The sequence below is a fragment of the Aspergillus costaricaensis genome (assembly GCF_003184835.1).
Source record: "Aspergillus costaricaensis CBS 115574 unplaced genomic scaffold BO79scaffold_3, whole genome shotgun sequence".
NCBI classification, from domain to species: domain Eukaryota; kingdom Fungi; phylum Ascomycota; class Eurotiomycetes; order Eurotiales; family Aspergillaceae; genus Aspergillus; species Aspergillus costaricensis.
The window spans coordinates 474634-494001 of NW_020291803.1; the positions used below are offsets into that span (position 1 = coordinate 474634).

The 19368-nt window shown below is 50.5% G+C and overlaps 7 protein-coding genes across 7 annotated transcripts; 4 read left to right on the top strand and 3 right to left on the bottom strand.

The window, feature by feature from the left end:
* Positions 1-2064: 2064 nt before the first annotated feature.
* On the bottom strand, positions 2065-3163 carry BO79DRAFT_213714 (ketoreductase; the record flags this gene model as incomplete). The annotated part of the gene is made up of 2 exons (XM_025683213.1): positions 2065-2928; positions 2987-3163. 2 exons carry the CDS (start codon positions 3161-3163, stop codon positions 2065-2067), a joined length of 1041 nt encoding a protein of 346 aa, XP_025543886.1.
* A 209-nt stretch (positions 3164-3372) lies between these two features.
* On the top strand, positions 3373-4068 carry BO79DRAFT_165484 (Erg28 family protein). The gene is made up of 2 exons (XM_025679259.1): positions 3373-3511; positions 3593-4068. The coding sequence occupies exons 1-2, from the start codon at positions 3449-3451 to the stop codon at positions 3953-3955; spliced, it is 426 nt and encodes a 141-aa protein (XP_025543887.1). The 5' UTR covers positions 3373-3448; the 3' UTR covers positions 3956-4068.
* Positions 4069-4452: 384 nt separating this feature from the next.
* BO79DRAFT_206846 (UDP-glucose:hexose-1-phosphate uridylyltransferase) lies at positions 4453-6127 on the bottom strand. The gene is made up of 4 exons (XM_025682053.1): positions 5961-6127; positions 5695-5879; positions 4869-5634; positions 4453-4814 (listed from the first exon to the last, which is right to left on the bottom strand). The coding sequence occupies exons 1-4, from the start codon at positions 6059-6061 to the stop codon at positions 4712-4714; spliced, it is 1155 nt and encodes a 384-aa protein (XP_025543888.1). The 5' UTR covers positions 6062-6127; the 3' UTR covers positions 4453-4711.
* Positions 6128-6734: 607 nt separating this feature from the next.
* Positions 6735-7999, top strand: BO79DRAFT_165490 (F-box protein). Its single transcript, XM_025679260.1, has 4 exons — positions 6735-6883; positions 6948-7314; positions 7373-7750; positions 7804-7999. Exons 1-4 carry the CDS (start codon positions 6836-6838, stop codon positions 7905-7907), a joined length of 897 nt encoding a protein of 298 aa, XP_025543889.1. The 5' UTR covers positions 6735-6835; the 3' UTR covers positions 7908-7999.
* Positions 8000-9631: 1632 nt separating this feature from the next.
* On the top strand, positions 9632-12019 carry BO79DRAFT_272454 (MFS transporter). Its single transcript, XM_025687434.1, has one exon. The coding sequence runs from the start codon at positions 9791-9793 to the stop codon at positions 11630-11632; it is 1842 nt and encodes a 613-aa protein (XP_025543890.1). The 5' UTR covers positions 9632-9790; the 3' UTR covers positions 11633-12019.
* A 562-nt stretch (positions 12020-12581) lies between these two features.
* Positions 12582-15934, top strand: BO79DRAFT_234950 (uncharacterized protein; the record flags this gene model as incomplete). Its single annotated transcript, XM_025684433.1, has 5 exons — positions 12582-13111; positions 13238-13867; positions 13957-14217; positions 14748-14880; positions 14958-15934. The coding sequence occupies 5 exons, from the start codon at positions 12582-12584 to the stop codon at positions 15828-15830; spliced, it is 2427 nt and encodes an 808-aa protein (XP_025543891.1). The 3' UTR covers positions 15831-15934.
* Positions 15935-16045: 111 nt separating this feature from the next.
* BO79DRAFT_137016 (uncharacterized protein) lies at positions 16046-17192 on the bottom strand (the record flags this gene model as incomplete). Its single annotated transcript, XM_025678102.1, has 2 exons — positions 16046-16795; positions 17118-17192. Coding segments are annotated over 2 exons (825 nt in total), but the record flags the coding sequence as incomplete, so codon positions are not given.
* Between the last annotated feature and the right edge of the window lie 2176 nt (positions 17193-19368).

Sequence of the window (19368 nt, forward strand, 5' to 3'; positions counted from 1 at the left end):
TCTCTTCGACCCATCCCGTCCGTCCCACTATCTACTCAACAAAGCCACCGAAGAAGAAGGAAAAAAAAAACTATTCCCTCCCAAGAAAGGTAAGTAAACAGCGTAGGTAGAGGTTCCACCAGCCAGCGTTTCACCACCTCAGACAACACACTACACCTGACGTAATTGCCTCATCCTAGATCTACCACGTACCTACCTACTTCTCTCCAACAGCAAGAAACTAACAATGGAAAAGAGTACACCCGCGAATTTAAAACCATAATAGTAGTACTACATACTTTCAGCCACAGCGGGATGGGATGGGATGTTGCAATATGTTGTGTGACGGCGGGTAGGTTGTTTTTCCTGCTGCATGATGCTGCTTCGGGAGCTGCTGCTGGATTGGGAACGAGAGTAGTGGCCACCGTAAGTCGTACCAGCTCTTCTTTTTTTTTTCCTTGCTAGGGTCTAGATTTTTCAGGAACAGGGGTCGACCCATGCATGGAATCTTTGGGTGGAATTGGCCTATGAGAGGGGAGAGGGGGGTGGGTTTGGGTTATTAGTAAGAGGATTAGGCAGGGTAGTGAGGAAGTGCTGTGAAGAGTTTTGAGGTGACGGTGCGATGGGACGTTGCCAGGGCTAGGTGTTGTTCTTTCTTGCTGGTGGTGGCGGTGGTGGTGATAGTGGGAAGCTTGAATAGGGTCATGAGGATGGATGAATGGAGGGATTGTGTCATGTGGTGTGGTGTATGTGGAATGGATGTTATGTTGGGTTGGTATTATTGTATGGGTAGATGTCAGTTAGACTACCCTACTAAGCTAAGCACTTGGCAAAGAGAGCCGCAAGCTGAGGATCATGATATCATTCGACTTTTCTCTCTCTCTTCGTCTTCTGCTCACTTTTTGACTGCTTCTATCTACGGACTTGTCACCAAGAACCTTGGAACTACTAACTAGACTACTGGTCTTGACGGTCAACGTGCCTGGCTAAGCTTCAATAGATACTATGTATTCAAAGCAGAAGTGGAAGGTGATCTACTATCTATCTGATCGTCTGTACCACGTTCCAGGACCACCTAAGCTGTTCTATATATAAGACTCCTCTTCTCTCCGAGACTCCTCCCCCTACGGAGGTTTTCTCGCACGCCATTCTATTCTCCGAGAGAAGAAACTTACCTACTTACTAGTAGCACTGCACTATCCATGCAGGGAACTCTCCTCAGTTCGGTAGTGTAGCACAGTCGCAGTCCCACAGGGTCCCTCTTCACCCTTATCTGCAAGTCATCAAAGAGAGAGCCGAGACACAGACACAGACACAGACACAAGATTTATTCACCGACGGTGGTCCCAAGATTAGGACGGATGGCCCCCCATCCATCTGGTCCAGCCCGATTGAGTTCAGGTCAGTTATGCTTTGGGATGTGCAGATTCCGAACTCCGAGATCGCGGTGGATATTTGCATATCTGCACTGCATTGCATTGCTTTGCACTGGATCATGCTCTGTAGTGCGCATATTTGACAGATTTAGCGGAGACTATACCTTAGATCGTAGAATAAAGAGCACCGAGGTAACTGCGAAGCGAGGATCTTCCCCTTCCACATTAATTAGATTAATCCGTACTTTATGCTATCTGTTTCTGCTAAACATAGTATATCGTATCATCTTTGGTGCTGTCGATCATGGATTGCGTAGTCACCAACCCCCTGGTCGGAGGTTTGATTGGCCCTGTCGACAGACACCACATACCACGTGTAGGTTAGTAGAGTACTTTGTAAAAGGTGAGGTCCATCCGGACCTGTGCCCTCCGTTGAAGATAAGATGCGGCCCGCTCCTATCTGGACGGTCTTCGATCTGGCTCCATAGCTGCATGCACCTTTCACCGAACTCCGAGACTCTTCGTTCGCCACACGTCCCCCTGTGGATTCAGATTCAGCTCAGGGTTCAGTTCACACACAGACACTCTCCCCCACCGGCTCGTTCTTCTCCATACTTCCATTTTTGTTCCTTTCTTTATCTCTCCCCCTTACCCCAGGTTGATCGGCAAACGCACGTGAGTCATCATCTAGAAGCAACTGCCAAGCACCTTAGGTGCTCTTCTTGCCCTTCTCGCGCTCGGCCTTGCGCAGAGCACGCTTCCGAATAGACTCGTGCATGCTTTTGTTCTGGCCAACGACAATCTTGCCCATGGTACCGGTGACGCAGGTCAAGAACCAGGCCATCAATCCGTGGCTCCAGTAGGGGGAAGAGCTGTACGCGTACGTGGGAGATCCGCCATTGCGGCCAATCTTAGTCAGGACCGACTTCACGAATGAGCGGGGGTCGGGGATCGTAGCACTAGTCCGGCGGATCTTGGACATAGCAGAGGTAATAAGGTAGGCCTGGACCAACTCGACAGTAATTCCGTAGGGCTCGAGCTCCGAACCAAGGGAAGTGGACCATTGCTGCAGGAAAGCCTTGCTGCCGGAGTAGGTAGCCAGAAGAGGGGTAGGGAGAAGTCCACCGAACGAGCCCATAGTCAGGACCAATCCGCGCTTGCGCTGCATCATACCCGGAACAACCAGCTGGGTTGCCCGCAAGGTACCCAGGCAGTTGATGGTCACGATATCAGTCATCTCATCCTCGGGGGTCAGAGCGAAGGGAGTAGGGATGCTGTGACTCTTTCCAACATTGTTGACCAGAACGGACACGTCCAATCCGTCCACCAGCTCCTTCAGCTTCTCGTAGTCGCTGTCGTCGTTGCGGGCGAAGTCCATCGCCAGGGTCTTGGTCTGCACGGAGGGGAACTTGGATGTGATCTCATTGGAAAGGGTATCAAGCTTGGAAGCGGTACGGGAAACGAGGAGGATGTTGAAGTCAGCGCGGGCGAGCTGAAGAGCGAATTCCTTGCCGAGTCCATCGGAGGCACCTGTGACCACGGCCCAGCTGCCCTTAGGGCCGAAGGAGCGGAGCTGGAAGAATCAAAGTCAGCGACATATTCTCCAATTGATATTTGGAAGGACAACATACAGGCTTGCCAGGGAGCACAAACAAGCTCAAGAGGACCCTGACGAAAACGAGTGCGCGAGAGACGACGAACAAGCTGCCAGCGGCGAGAAGAGCCGAGGCGCCCACGGTCTGCCAGCCAGGCTGCAGGTTCAACTGGAAGTTGGACAGACAGTCCAGATGCTTGGTCAGAAACTCCATGATTGCTTGTTGTTCAACCCGTGGCGATTGAAGATTGTGGGGATGGAAGCTGACTGCAGAAAGAATCCGGAGACGGACGGAGATGCGGCAGCAATCATAAAGGCAGAATAATGGTTGGGGATGAGCGGTGCCAAGACCCCCCAAGCGGACAGACCTCGGCCACTCCAAAGAAGCAATATCCTCATCGCAATTATCAGTCTTTCCCAACCAATTGATCCTCCACAACTCTATCTCTCTGCAGCCAATTCTGTCAAACTCTCCGGAGTACAACTTCGCATAGTAACCATGGCCGCTCTTCTCTCCTACCTTCCCCCCTTCGAGGGTCTGCTGCCCAAATGGCTCTTCTTGGTAACAACCCCCATTTGTTTACACTACACTTCCGTTCCCCGGACCGACCCCATGTTAACCTGACCACTTTTCTCCATTCAGGTCTCCGTCGTCTCCGCCGCAAACAGCATCCAAGCCTACCGATCGGAGTCCTATGCCGCAGATCTCTACAACGGAAAAACTGCTGAAGGTCGCCCGCACACCAACCCCCTCTCTTCTCGGACTTTCGGCACATGGACTTTTCTTTCCTCCGTAGTCCGCATTTACGCCGCCTACAACCTCAACAACCCGGCTGTCTATGATCTGGCGCTTTGGACTTTTGGCATTGCCCTGGCACACTTTGTCGGCGAGTGGTTGGGCTTCGGTAGTGCGCAGCTTAAGGGTCGTTTCGTTAGCCCTTTGATTGTTGCTTCGTCCACGCTGGCTTGGATGTTGACGCAGAGGGAGGCGTATCTGGCTGCTTAGGTTGGGCTGGATCTCATTTATAATTTGCCGGATTTGCGGCTGGTTGCTTTTCGATGCATGTTCTATTCCTTAGCGCAGGGACAAGCTATGGATCGGCTAGGTTATGATCATATCAATAATGTAATGAAAAGGCAAAGTAATATTTGTGAAGATCTATTATCGGTCAAGGCACGGGGTCTAGTTCGCTTATTCTACGTATGATGATGATGATGATGATGATGATGATGATGATGATGATGATGATGTAAAATGTCGGTTCTGGCTGACAGTCCCTCATGTGCCAATGCCAGCGCATGTAGAAGGCCAAACAAAGTTCGTAAATCGAGATTGGGCGATTCATTCAATGCTCTTAGAGGTGAACCATGTTTCACCTCTAAGGTTAATACTAGACAGGTAAAGTTACGCCGAGCGCACAGCTCAGCCGCTCCATAGCAGATCACTGGTCGGAGTTATGCTACGGAGTATGTAGCTGAGCTGTGGGGAACCGAAAAGGATGATCATGATGACGCAGGAGCTGGCAAGGGATAGAGGCTGAGCTGGAGTAAGGGTTCCAGTCATTAATGGCGCGTGGGTGATTGAGACACGCATATCCGATTAGCTCCCTTTCTCGCAGGGGTATGACAGGAGTCGATTCAGATCCGAAACACAGAAGCCGGCCGGGAGTGGTCCGATGGACCCACGAACGCAGGTATTCATTGCTGTCAGAACACATAGGTATACAACATACAATCCAGACTAAGCCAATATTGTCTGTTCTTAATCCATCTTCTTCCTGTAGAGCTCTCCTCCGCAGCCTCGCAACCTCGCGGCCGCTTGCTCGGGTGTAATGTCACGCTGGGGCTCGCCCATCATTTCATACCTATGACTCATTAGCAAACCTTTATCGTAACGTGATAGCTAGAAAACCACTCACCCGACCAAGAACTTGCGCACAGTGGCGCTGCGCAATAGCGGGGGATAGAAGTGAAGGTGAAGATATGACGACTCGATTTCCTCCTCGGTTCCGTCAAGTGGTGCCTGGTGGATACCCATGCTGTACGGGAAGTGCGTTTCGAACAGGTTGTCGTACCGTCTGGTGACTTCGGCAATGGCTTCCGCCAACTGCACCTTTTCGCTGCTATTTAGGTCGACCAGAGCGCGCTTGTGGGTCTTGCTGACAATCATGGTCTCGAAAGGCCAGACAGCCCACCAGGGGCAGACAACTAGGAAGGCATCGTTCTCAAATACCACGCGTTCCTGTTTCCGGCTCTCAAGAGCAGCATAAGCTTCCAACATGTGCTTGCCACCATTCTCCCGACGGTACTTCTTCAGCTGCTCGAGTTCCATAGCCGGTTCTTCGGGCAAAGAGCTGGTAGTCCAGACCTGACCGTGAGGGTGAGGGTTTGAGCACCCCATGGCGGCACCCTTGTTCTCGAAGATCTGCATGTAGCGATACTGCTCCTTAGGCTTGGTCAAGCTAGCAGTCGGCGAGTTAGGAGGCAGAGTGGTCGCTGGAGCCACAGCAGCCAATGGCGACTTTGGGGACAAATGGGCAGTGTAGATCTCAGTCCAAGCGTCAATGACAGGCGCAATCTCGGCAGGCGAAAGATCGGCCAAGGTGAGATTGTGGGCCGCAGAGAAGGTAAGCACGTAGCATTTACCGGTGACAGGCTCTGCCTTGAGGAAGAATGATTCAAGGTCTGGTCCCCGATTTTGTTAGTAATACATTCGCTAAGCCTGAGATTACAAGTCAAACATACCCTCGCCACCTTCAGGGGTATACGGCGCTTGTTCTTCCTTGACCGCACTATAGTCGTTTACGAAGACGAATGTTTTCTCATACTTGGGGTTGGTGTCGCCCTGCGCGCGCTTGTTTCCGGGGCAGAGATAGCAAGCGGGGTCGTAGGTTGGCAAGGTAGTTTTAGAGGGGCTCTCCTGCTGTCCTCTGGTCGCAGCATTTAGCTCAACTGCTCCTCTCTGAATGGGTCCATGTCTATTTCTGCTGGACAGAAGCAGGCCAACTTACTGCCAGGGGCGCTTGGTCCGATGCGGGGAGACCAGAATGTAGGATCCTCGAAGAGGATTGAATCTCCGATGAGAGATATCGTCCAGGACGTTTTCAACCATTGTTGAGATAATGTATATAGTCTATGCAAGTAAGATGCAGCGTTGTTACAAGAGGAAAGGGAAAAGGAAGAGAAGAAGAAGAGTGAAGAAACTGCGTGAAAAGAAAAGTTGGCTGATGGCCCTGGCGGCGGGGCTTAGTCGCGGGGTCTCCGGAAATTATGGCGATTCGGCACCGAACCAGCACGGGGTAAAAAGCTGCCATCCGGTCGGCTGCTCGGGTAAATTCATGGGGAGGCCCTGGACCCTTTTCTTGCTGCTGCAACTGCAACTGCAAACATGATGGTGCCTGTCTGCTACAATCTTTTATCCGTGTGTTTCAAGTATCAGGTCATGTCTTTGGATTCTTGCATTTTTATAGATCATTTTATAACAAGATTTCATAAATCAACCGACCTGTACAGCATGTCTACCGGTTGAATTGGACATAAAGCATACTCCACTATTGACTAAAACCAACGCGGTGGTGGGCCGAGAAATGACTCTCGTTTCTTTTCTTTCTCCCCGCGGCTACCCGATTCCAGACATCGTTCGGGCCGATTTGTTTGACGTCAGGGGAAACGAGGGGCAACTGGCTAGCCTTATCGCCCGTTATCACCGAACCTCCACATCCCCGGAGAAGCTCGCGCTGGCATCATCTGACCCTTGTCACGTCACTTCCCTCCAAGTTGGGATCCACTGAACTGCTGTTGCTGCTGTGTATGAACCGTATTCTGTTCATTTGTTGCTTGAGCGAAGATATGAGATTCACACATATTCCCCGCAGTTGATCAGATCATGGACGACGGCCATTCAAAGCTCCACCTCTACTCCCTTCCCAACGAAGTGCGATAATGCGATCTCCAATCATTGGAAAGATGTCTTGCTGATGCTTCTATGGTTATTTCAGGTCCTCGCTCAGATTCTATCCTCCTTCTCGACACGATCCCTCATCTCTTGGGCGACAGTCTCCCGCCGCTTCCACGCCCTCGTCCTGCGGATCCTACATTATCGTCTGCTCATCGGCGCTCCTTTGCATGACTATAAACTCATCCTAGAATGCTTTCACCCGAGCGAAAAGCTTAAGGTGCCTCATGTATTCTGCACATACCTTGACACCGATGGTTTAGATCAACTTAACGGGAGGAGTGGTTCGCTTTATGAGAATCCCGACACGGCCCAGCAACTGGGAAGACTGAGTTCGGTGTATGCTCGGTTCCGCCCTGAAGTCGCGGTAGAAGAAAGATCGAGCGGAACAAGGCTAGTACCCCTAAGAGGTATGCGCCCCTGTTCCCAGATACAGCGATCACGACTCGAGGTCTCTGATTTTGGTAGACGATGAGCAAGACCCCGACCGAGACAACTTGGTTGTCACGCGCCCTATCAACCTCGATAACTCTGAAAACTTTTCTCAGTTATGTGTGGTCGTAAATATCGTGAAGGTCATGCCGGGTACAAATCTGCTCCTGAGTGCACACAATGTCGAGGACGGGGTAATCAGGGTATTCCGCGACTGGCTGAGAGACGAAGAGAAGCGAATTCGTGAATTCGTACCAGATGGTACAGAGCCTTCGCAAATGCTATGGGTTGATCAGAGCAAGAGTGTCGGGATCAAAGTACGGGTCAAGGCAAAACCGCTAATGAATCAAAATGTGCCAATTCTCATCCATCGCGACGACGACCAATTCACGAGCTATGAATTGTTGATTGAAGGTATGGTGGTCTCTGGTTCTCTTGTTTACATTCGCACACTAACAGATGGCTAGAATTACATATACGCGCTGTTCGCTTACTCCGGACCCTGGAAAAGTCACAGGAGGAACAGCAGAATTATTATAAAGCTGTAGTTATAACCCCGACTCTCAGATAGCGGTTTTCACGGATAGACATGTCAGTGATATGGAGGCCGAAATCTCGGTCTACGCGCATGTTTGTATGTCTTTTGTCTATAGCGTTTCTTTTGCAGGGTATGCATTCAAAAGCAATGCCAAGGTCCTGTGTCCGAGCCGACTACTCCGTAGGTAACCATGGTCATGTGCATGTACTTGTCAGTTGACATTCGAACCCTTGCTTTTTGACTTCCTTCATAGGGCGCACGCGAAAATGGGACTCCCCTTTGATGTTAACTTACCTCTGGATTTTATACATTCTCTCGATCCGGACCACTTATGATGTCATGATTAGTTGCATGCGCAAGCAATTCATATACAACCTTTATCTTCTGTGTCTCCAACCTCTACTACTAATCTTTATCGCAGAGCCTAAGCTAAGCGGCTAGGCATACCAAGAAATTTTGCCGATTGGTCAATTTCAATACCTCCTAGTAGCCTGGGAGCGCGTAGCGCCCCCACCTGAGTTCTTTCAAATCCCTGCAATCTTGTTCTATTAATCATTCGGACACTCGAGATATGTAATCTATATTTGAAAGAAAAAATGTAACCCATTTTAATGAGATGATCGACATCTATACAACTTTCGCTGAAGGGAGCAATGAATTTATCTATATGGTACTCAGCCAGCCTTCAAATTGAATATATATTAAATGAGTCGTAAGCCATACTACTTTTATGTCAATAAACCTACCCTGTGGTCAGAGTATGACTGCCATGGTCAACATTGCTAGCTACTAACTTAGCACTAATTATTAATGTCTTTAATTTGTGCCAAGTAATGGAGCATATAAGTCTCCTCTGAAGGATGTAAACACTGGAAGTAAATGTTGTACTTACTACTTTGGGAAAACAGGATTGCAGGAATCAAGAGAACTCAGGTGGGGGAGTGCACCATTGGTACTACATGTCGGACAGGAATATAATTCCGACCCAGGATTCAATCACACACATCGACTTTATGTCCAGGTAATGTGAGAGATATTGTATTATTGTCTATAACGTCTAATTCATTCCTTGTTGCCGCGTGCGCCCCACAACTGACATATTTGGTGAACCACAGCTCAGCGCACCACCGCATATTCGCGAAATATACCAAAGAACCATGCCGACTGTCTACAAGAGCCAGGAAGACTAATACAAAGAGGCTACGTACGGATAACTACTATGAGAAAAAGGACACCGAAAACCCTGTATCCATACGGAAGGCTGCAAGAGAGTTTGGGCTTAGCTATTATCGCTTGCGACGAAGAGTTCACGAATTGCCATCCAGATCGAATCGTCACCCCGCGAATTTGAAGTTTACTGAGGCTCAGTATGACTCCCTCTTTGATGATCCCGACTCTCTAAATCGGACTGGCGTTCCTCTAACTGCTAAACGCATAAGGGACGCAGCCGAAGCAATACTTCAACGCAGCCAACCTGATCCTGATCTTTCACCAATAAAGCTCTCCAAGATGTGGCCTTATCGTTTTCTCGAACAGAACAAACAATTCGTCAGGCAGCCGCAGCAACGAGAAGGACCAGAATCTGGAACAGCGGATATTGGGCGGAGATAAGACAGGCACAGCAAATTCTGAAGCAACCTCGGCTCCCAGAACACATTCCGACTCCTGATTCGCTGAGGCCTATCGCCCCTGCCGAGTAACCGGAGGAATGAAGAAATTGTAATCGGAAAAGTCGTGCCGGTTTGATTTCAGGGCATGTTTGTTGTCTTACATTTATTTGTCTTTTCGTCATTTCTTTCCTCAGTTTAGCAGTTGCTTGAGAAGGTTGAGAGACATTTCTACGTTGTGTCATCTCCATACCACCCAGCCACCATTCTGCAAATAGCCGTTGTGCTGAACCTTAATTAACGGGCACTATGGGCATGGCAGGCACTGTCGCCAATGGCGGCGCTCCTCGGCCCTCGAAGATCCCCTATTGGCGCCTTGTCTTCGACCAAAAAGTCGTCACCCCGGAGATCATCGATTTTAACTACGAAGGGTTAGGGACAGAAGAATCGCCCTATGTCGTCACCTGGCTTCCTAATGATCCTCGAAACCCTATGGCTTTTGGTAACCTCTCAAAATGGCTGTATACTATTCTAGTTTCCTTCGTGACTCTTACTGTCGCCCTGGTATCATCAGCATACTCGGGAAGTATAAGTCAAGTTGTTATAGAGTTTCAATGTGAGGAAGAGGTCGCCATCCTCGGTATCTCGCTATTCGTTTTGGGCTTCGCCTTTGGCCCGCTACTATGGGCTCCGATGAGCGAGGTGTTCGGACGCCGTAATGTTTTCTCAGTGACCTTTGCGCTTCTCACAGCTTTCAATGCAGGGGCTGCAGGTTCAAAGAACATTCAAACGCTGGTCATACTTCGCTTCCTGGCCGGATTCTTCGGATCCTCACCGTTTGGCAACGCGGGCGGAACGATTGCAGACTTGTTTCCCGCTGCCAAACGTGGTATCGCTATCAGTCTCTTCGCTGCAGCACCTCTTTGCGGACCTACTATTGGCCCCGTCATCGGTGGCTTCCTTGGCGCTGGAGCAGGCTGGCGCTGGGTGGAAGGATTCCTGGCAGCCTTTTCCGGCGTGATGTGGTTATGCCTTATCTTCTTCCTGCCGGAGACATATGCACCAGTTCTCTTGCGCCGACGGGCTGAAAAGCTGTCTGAATTGAGTGGCAAGGTCTACCGCAGTAAACTGGATATGGAGAGAGGCAAGGTGTCTCTAGGCCAAGCATTGAAGACCGCCCTGTCACGGCCCTGGCTCATGCTCTTCAGAGAACCCATTGTGCTGCTTCTCTGTATCTACATGGCCATCATCTATGGAACGCTTTACATGCTGTTTGCAGCTTATCCTATCGTCTTTCAGGAGGCACGCGGTTGGAGTGAGGGTATTGGAGGCTTGGCCTTCTTGGGTATCCTAGTCGGAATGGTGATTGCAGTTGCTCTCACTATTCCCGACAATCTGAATTACGCGAAGAAGTGCCAACAAGCCAATGGCCGTCTGCCTCCCGAGGTTCGCCTGCCCCCAAGTATCCTTGGAGGAATTGCCTTACCTATTGGTCTTTTCTGGTTTGCCTGGACCAACTACCCGTCCATCCACTGGATGGCATCTGTGGCTGCAGGTGCCCCATTCGGGTTCGGCTTGGTATTGGTGTTCCTGAGTGTTTTCAACTACCTCATTGACGCATACACGATCTATGCCGCATCGGTTCTGGCGGCGAACTCGGCTCTCCGGTCTTTGCTCGGCTTTGCGTTCCCGTTGTTCACGACCTACATGTACGAGAACCTCGGTATCCATTGGGCTTCCTCAATCCCCGCGTTCCTGTCGCTTGCGTGCCTTCCTTTCCCTATCGTCTTCTACCTGTATGGTGCCCGCATCCGCAAGCGCTGCCTCTATGCTGCCCAGGCAGAGGCGTTCATGCAGAGACTTGCTGCTGCGGCGCAGCAAAGCCCAGCTCCTCCCAAGTCTGACGTGGAGAAGGGGGAATCTGCCGCTGGAGCTGACAATGGTATCAGCGACGATAGTGATAGTGATAGCCTTTCCAGTATGCCTTCTAGGGGTGCAATGGAACGGCGGGCGTCGCGTGCTTCCAAGAAATCCACTCACTCTCTTGCTCGTACAGTCACATACGAGGAGAATCCGTACGATATTGACCGAGTCAACACGTGCAACTCTACTATCAGCGGCCGTCCTGGGAAGAATTTGACCAAGGCATGAGGTCATGCTTCACACTTGCCTGTGGGGAAATATCACACCATATGTCCCAGGGCATCACCAAAGATCTGATGCCAATCCACCTAGCTATATATCCATTTTGTGCACTGCATGCACTTACTAGGAGTGCGGTTGGGTACGTTCGCGAGAGAACGATATGCTGGTAAATCCCGCAGCTTATACGTGGAGCCTTACAGCAGAGGGCTGTACCCTTCGCGGCGTAAGCGTGGAAACGGCATCTGAGACGTGAGAATCGCCTAACTGGCTACAGCATGGTGGCTAGGGCATTATTCTGAGCGAGGTTGATAATGATCTCCATGAAGAGGTCGATGAGGTTCATCTTCCATGTCCTGAATTTGCATTGGCGCATGACTATTTCACTATCTCGGCGTTCTGTTTACACATTGATATACCTTCTATATAGAGACATAGAATAATGTTAATGACATAGACCATAAACGAAAACCATCCCCCAGTATGCAGCAATTCCGTCGGCACAAACACTCTTCCTGACTGTGAGAGAGACCGGATCCCCAGCCGCAGACCCTTCGTTCACTGCCAGACCCTTTCGTTCACTGCAAAGCGGAGACATGCAGAAGCACAAGCGGAGACGTTCCAGAACAGCATGAAATGCCTTCCGAGGGAGTTCGGAGGGAGTTCGCATCCGCCATATCAGAAAGGCGGATAGTAACGACAGAAGGACAACAGTTCACATACTCTCATCTTCAAGCCGTCAACACGTGTTTTTGGATTCACTTCCTCACCCCGCCAGACAGTCACTTTGCACAGACACGCACGCAGCCAATTTCCTTCGATGCATGGCTCCAATCATGGAAGATAAGTGCTACTTTCTTCTCCTTCCACTGCTCCTCCTTCTTCTCACCCTCTCATATCTACCTAGCTTACCCCCATCTTACCACTCATCAGAAAATCATACTACCGAGCCGCCATCATGTCCTACGGATATAGATACGGCTCGATAGACACTACCACCGCCATCAACATCAGAAGCAGCACGCCCTGCATTCTGTTCCTGACAAACAGCGAGCGCGAGCATTCAAGCGTCATCCTCGCCGTAGCTCATGAATTTCTCATTGGCAATACGCCTTACAAGATCCATATTGGATCATTTGGACCGCTCAAGAGACATGTTTCAGAGTTGAATTACTATGCTGCGGCTTCGGAGTCTCCCTTTGCTACTGAGGCAGCTTTCGAGGAGATCCCTGGAATGTCTATGAAACATGTTCGCATGAGAGATGGACAGTTTGATGACATCCCGCAGATTGGTTTCTTTGCTGCGTTGAGGAACTATCGCACGGATTTGGCTCTGGGTTTGATGCCTTGGACCGGTAGGGATTATATTGAGATCTTTAATGGCGTTGTGGATCTTGTGAAATCCCTTGGCCCTGTTTTGATCGTCGTCGATCCGCTTTTTGCTCCCGCTGTCGACGTCTGTCGGTACTTGCGTTGGAGACATGTTCTGTTGGGAAAGGGTGGAGTCAAGGATTATGTGGTGAAGTGGAAGTTGAGTGATTTGATGAAGTATCCCATGTGAGTTTTGAGTGATCGCCTCTGGCGCTTGTGGGGATTATATGCTGACTGCGACAGGATTTGTTCTGGCTTCAAAATGCCCATGTCTATCTGGGATAAGCTTCGCAACCTCTTCCTGGGTTTTCGGTTCAAGCACGAACTTGACAAATGCGAAAGTCTCAAGGAGCTCAATGAGGCCCGTGAGGCTCGCGGAATTGAGGGCCCTCTTCCTTTCATGTCCCACGAGGCAAAGAAGAGTAGCCGTGTTATCATTCCTTCCTGGCCTGAGACTGACTTCCCACTCATTGTGCCTGAGCACATGACCCTCTGTGGCCCTATTCTTCGCCGCTATCGCCCTATGGTGAAGGAAGATCCTGAGTTGGAGCATTGGCTTTCGAAGCGTCCTACTGTGCTGGTCCTGATGGACGCCCGCTTCACCTACGAGGGTAAACAGCAAATTGAAATCGCCAAGGCCCTGAACATGCTTCTCGAGCAAGAGCTCAACATTCAAGTCCTCTGGAAGCTCAAGCACGTTGATGATCCTGCCGTGACTAGAGAGATTGTCAAGCTTTTGGGGGTGTACATACACGGGAAGCGTATGCGCATTATGAAGCATTTTGTGTTCGAGACTATGTCACTTCTTATGAGTGGACATGTCAGTTGTGTGGTGAACTATGGCGGAGCCAATGCGTTCCATGAGGCTGTCAGGTAAGTTATTTATTTAGTTCGTTGCAGGGCTATGCATTCGTTTGTACCTGCGGTGGTATGCAACTCGCGCTAACACCGAGATACACTAGGGCTGAGGTTCCGCAGATAGTGCTCCCTGTCTGGTTCGACGCGTACGACTTTGCTGCACGGGTTGAGTACCTGGGAATTGGCATCTGGGGTAGCCGCAGGTCGGCACCAGGCGTGAGTGGGGAGGAGCTGGGCAATGCGCTGCTGCGTGTGATGGCCGACAGTGACGAATCCTATGCAATGCGCATGCGCGCCATGCAGGTCTCTGGGCAGCTGCCGTTCAAGGATGGACGCGTCGTCGCATACGAGAAACTACTCGAGGTGTTGAGCCAACCCTGGGCGCCTCCTCATACTCGGATCCGCGGTTGAAGATGAATGACATGACATTGGTCATTGGCGTTCCTTTCCTTGAGTCGGACAGAAGAAAAACAAAAGTGCATTTGAAGCAAGCGATGAATTTGATCTGGGTGAAGATACAACTAACTAACTACGGTGTACTTAAGTTGACTCGTTACTTACTAGTTAAGTTAATAGTTAGTTAATTAACTGGCGATGACTCCGCGGGCGGGGCCATCCGGTCTTCGGCTTTGAACAGATAGCGAACCGCGACTGTTCGGGCTGTCGAATTGACCGAAGCTGGGTCCACTGAAGCTTAGCCATGTTAACCAGTTCCACTCAATCATGAAGAAGTTCCATTGAACCGTCTCCATCCGTAAGCTTGACTCAAACTGCCGTATCCAATAGAGCCACCCGTGGAATGACGGCTAAACATTGAACCCCTCTCCCCGCATCGCATCCGGTTTCGCCCTGCTTTCATTCATTCATCTGTATTTAATCCAGCTTCTCCCCCCAGCTTCACTATCCAATCTAACAACAATTACCACAATCCATCCATCCCTTCCAATTCCTCTCTTCTCACCACAAACCCAACCACCACAATGGCCAACGAACGCATCACCTGGATCGGCCTGGGCAACATCGGCCGCGTAAGTCTCCCCCCCACCATGTGCCCCTCATTGCATCACCACCCCCCAATTACTCAATACTAACCAACCCAATTCAGGCCATGGCCGCCAACATCGCCCAAAAAGGTCCCCAAACAGCCCCCATAACCCTCTACAACCGCACAACCAGCAAAGCAACCTCCTTCGCATCCACCCTCCCCGCCAACAAAGCCACCGTCAGCACCACCCTCTCCTCCGCCATCTCCGACTCAACCATAATCTTCATCTGCGTCGGCGACGACGCCGCCCTGGAAGCCATCATCTCAGGCCTCCCGACAGACTCCCTCTCCTCCAAAATCATCGTCGACTGCTCCACCGTGCACCCAGACACCTCGCGCAAGATCCACAGCCAACTCGCCTCGCACGGCGCCTCCTTCATCGCCTGTCCCGTATTCGGCGCTCCCGCGGCCGCCATCTCGGGCCAACTCGTCGTCGTGCCCGCCGGTGACGCCGCCGCCATCGAGCGCATCAAGCCCTTCCTGGATGGGGTTACTTCCAAAGCGACGATCTCCATGGCGGGTGAGGATGTGGGCCGTGCCACGACGCTGAAGATCCTCGGAAACACGTTTATCTTGAATACCGTGGAGACTGTGGCGGAGGGGTTGGTTACGGCGGAGAAGACCGGGTTGGGGGCGGATGTGTATCAGCAGTTCTTGCATACGTTTTTCCCTGGGCCGTTTGCGTTGTATGCGGATCGCATGGTTACTGGGGATTATTGTCGGAGGGAGGAGCCGTTGTTTGCGGTGGATTTGGCGAGGAAGGATTTGAGACATGCTAGTAGTTTGGCTGGGGAGGCGGGGGTTAGGTTGAGGAGTGTGGAGGTTACGGATCATCATTTGGTTAATGTTAAGGAGGAGAAGGGCGTGAAGGGGGATGTGGCGGCGGTTTATGGGTCTGTTAGGAAGGAGGCGGGGTTGCCGTTTGATAATTAGATGGGTATAGGTGTATTTGTGGGGGATGTGGTATGTAGAAAATAGCAATAGATTCAACTAAGCAAGTAATTTAACGAGTTGGGTATAGTTGGGTATAGTTCTTTGGGCTCTGTTTTGGTCTAAACGAATGATAAGCAAGGTGAACCAGAAACAATATAGCCGTTAAGCAAATGAGCGAGTGACTAGAAGGTAGTGAAGTAGTAAAGTAGTACTCCTTAACCCTTCTTCGAACTTGAATCCTCTACCTCGCCCCGATACTTCGAGATCGCGAGCAACGTCTCCAACAGTGCTTTCTGCGCCTCCAGTTCTATCAACTGGCTTCGCGCGTTATCCAGTAATATCTCCAACTGCTTCAGGAGGTTCTTCAACACCCCGACCTCCATTTCCACCCCTCTGGCGGCGTGAACTTCGAGATTCTCAAACTCGCGCCAGAGAGTGGACGGGTCCCCGTTGCTGCCACCGCTACTGCTGCCGCCTTGCTCCTCTGGAGGAACCGCTCGAATCGAAGACGCCTCGCCTTCTTCGGGCTCGAACATCTTCCTAATCAAGCGCAGCTCTTTGGCTGCGGATGCCACGGCAGACTTTGCAGTGATGATTTGACTGGGGTTCGTGGTTGGAGTGGAGGTTGAGGTGGGCGGAGGTGGGTTGGGGCCCGGGGTTGCTTGTGCCTCTGCATCTTGACCGATGAAACCAGACTGGCTCGAGAAATCTTCATCGAGATTGTTTTCAGATGCAGTTTGAACTGATTGGGGCGGCTGCGGACCTGGTTGCGGACCTGGCTGAGGACCTGGCTGCGGTCCCGGTTGAGGTCCAGGTTGAGGCCCAGGTTGAGGTCCCGGTTGAGGTCCCGGTTGAGGTCCAGGTTGGGGTCCCGGTTGGGGTCCAGGCTGGGGTGAGGGAGGTGGTGTGGGAAGAGGAGTTGGGCGTGGATCCATCGCGAGCTTTGTTCTCGGTATCGTGCTGGACTGTGGATGGAAGTAGTAGTATCGGTGGGTATATGAAGACGGATAGACACGACAAGCTCTGGAAAAGACACTTAGTATGTTTCTCGCTGTGAGTGGCCAGCTCATGATGATGTATGAGCGTACGGCCTGAGAAGATTATAGACCCATGTATAGCCGTCATCTCCGTGCCAAAGCGCTCAAATAACCACGGAAACCCGTGTTTTCGCGTAGACGGGTGACAAGATGACATGAAAATGAACATGAAATTTTGACGTTATCGGGTCAACTCCAGCTCCTACGAGACGGCTTGCAGATTTTGAGGCGATGACCGCATGGTTTGTACATATAAATTATCATGGCATAAGGGTTTGGTGGCATCCGTGAATCTGGACACTAGGAGGACTTCTGCCCCAGGTTTGGGACCGGTTTGTTAGGCCTAACTGACTCACTGGATTACACGTCAGAATTCCATCCGCAAAAGAAGGAGTTTTGACTCACTTTTGCCAATACGATGCGTTGTAGACATGTCATCTACTAGTCCTGACGCTTCTTCTTACTTCAATAATCTGACGTTGAACGATTGGATACAAACAGTGCCAGTATATGAGCCATTATATAAAACGGTTCAAGCCATTTTATTTCTGTCATTTGATTTTGAGTCCCTCCCGGGGTATGTTCAGCTTTCAATAATGTGGTTGTATGATTTGAGGCCGGGAGACCTGGTTGAAAATTGTGCATAGCTCGAGCATTGGTGCTGTGATGGTTTGACTTCTGGATAGCTCAGTACCATCACTGAGCAACGAAAGTTTCACTAGACATGGAAACAGCAGTACTCACAGTTGAAGCTCTCCCGCATGTTGATCTTCGGGCTGATTCGGGACCATCTATATATAGTAGTATATAGATCGGAGAAGAACTTACCAGCACCGTGCAGGTCATTGAACTGGCAATTGGCTCCTTCAATGAAGACTAAGCGGAAATGAAGCAGCCCGGGTAAGGTTGATCAATTTAGTCGAAACGTGTTTCTGACATGGAAAGGGCCATTTCTCAGTCTCACAGAGCATTCTGTGGGTGCGACCCGACAATCACCCGCGACTCTATTCACGTTGATGCTGTGTCCCTAATCGGGTAACAGTAACTAGCAGTGAAAAGAAAGAGTAGGATGTAGTCGTAATCCGACCCGAGATATATCTCGAACTGCTGAAATTCCAGACGGTGGATGTTTGGAGGTTTTCTGCATACCAAGGAAGGAACGGATCACGGGACGGTCCCTGCGAATGCGAGTTTCATCAGTCCTGCAGACTTCCGTCTCTCGCTGAATCCTCGTGCCATCCACATGAGACTTTTGCTTCTCCCGATAAAGCACATTGTGTGGCCTTGACCTCGTGAGTTATGGCGAATACTCGGTATTCTGACTCGGGAGTTAACAATCTGCCACAGACCTACAAGATGTGCACACAAGAATCGGCCTCGCCACCCTCTAATTACACTTTGCTACTGGGTAGCAAGGTCCACTGTGGCTGCAGCAAGTGGCGGGATGTACATTGCATAGAGAGACTACCTGCTGCCTGCAGTTCTCAATCTCCATCTGCTGATAAGGCGAGATTTCGAAGAGAACACCAACGGAAGGAATTGTGCAGCGCCGCATATCCGCAGCAAAACCAACGCATCATAGCGGAACATAAACCCCAAATTTTGGTACATCGGAATCTGAATAAGCTTCTAGCCCGTGGTCCCGAACCCACCCGAGGCAATAAATCTCACCAGCTGTCACCAATCGATTAGGCTCCCATAGGGAGATCGCCGTTAAGAGTGGGTAGAATCCCCAAGGACTGCTGTCCAGACTTCAATGCTGTCGGGCTAGAACTGAGCCCGGGGCTGCGGAAATCTGATAAACTCTAACCGCTTGACCTCGGACGGACAATAAACTTTCTAGCAACCTCTATTTTGGTGCAGCTCCATCTGCATATTCGGTCTATATGTTGACTAGGATGTGGACCTGAAGATCTGTATCACGCCTTTGACTTGCCACAACGAGCGATCATATATGCGACGGTTAGTGGACATCTTGGACTTGGGAGGAATGCCCAAGCGTTGACTGGGACGACCGGGAGATCTCCCGCCTTCCGTCCAATAGTACTGTACTATAATGAGAATCGTCTGCTGAGGTGTCTTCACCAAGCATTTCTGGATCTGAGCTAGGACTACCAATCCGGATGGTTGATCTACATATTTGGCCAAAACATGCCATGGCTGATGCCTTCAGGTATGAGCTCAGTCCTCTGACAAGCCTGTTTCAGGGCCGCGCGGAGCTAGACTCAGGCTTAACATCGCTACTGCTATCACCACACCCATGGAGCTGCAGAAGAGTAGCTACTTGGTCTCTTCGGAATTACTCCTCCAATTGTGTAGACCCAACCTTTGAGACTATTTCGGCCATATTTTAGTTGATCACCTAATTAACGGCGAATGCTTAGAGACACCCCTCAGTGGATACAGGATTTGGTCTCGAACTGTGGCTGCATATATTCGACAATAGATGAAATTAATTCCAGGTTTATTTCAGCTATTTTGGGACCAAAGCCACGCGATCA

Coding starts and splice junctions, on each gene's coding strand:
- BO79DRAFT_165490 (XM_025679260.1), top strand. CDS start 6,836: ATGGACGACGGCCATTCAAAGCTCCACCTCTACTCCCTTCCCAACGAA. Junction 6,884..6,947: donor TCTACTCCCTTCCCAACGAA/GTGCGATAATGC, acceptor TGGTTATTTCAG/GTCCTCGCTCAGATTCTATC. Junction 7,751..7,803: donor CTATGAATTGTTGATTGAAG/GTATGGTGGTCT, acceptor ACAGATGGCTAG/AATTACATATACGCGCTGTT.
- BO79DRAFT_165484 (XM_025679259.1), top strand. CDS start 3,449: ATGGCCGCTCTTCTCTCCTACCTTCCCCCCTTCGAGGGTCTGCTGCCC. Junction 3,512..3,592: donor TGCCCAAATGGCTCTTCTTG/GTAACAACCCCC, acceptor TTCTCCATTCAG/GTCTCCGTCGTCTCCGCCGC.
- BO79DRAFT_272454 (XM_025687434.1), top strand. CDS start 9,791: ATGGGCATGGCAGGCACTGTCGCCAATGGCGGCGCTCCTCGGCCCTCG.
- BO79DRAFT_206846 (XM_025682053.1), bottom strand. CDS start 6,061: ATGGTTGAAAACGTCCTGGACGATATCTCTCATCGGAGATTCAATCCT. Junction 5,880..5,960: donor CGGACCAAGCGCCCCTGGCA/GTAAGTTGGCCT, acceptor TGCTGCGACCAG/AGGACAGCAGGAGAGCCCCT. Junction 5,635..5,694: donor TACCCCTGAAGGTGGCGAGG/GTATGTTTGACT, acceptor ATCGGGGACCAG/ACCTTGAATCATTCTTCCTC.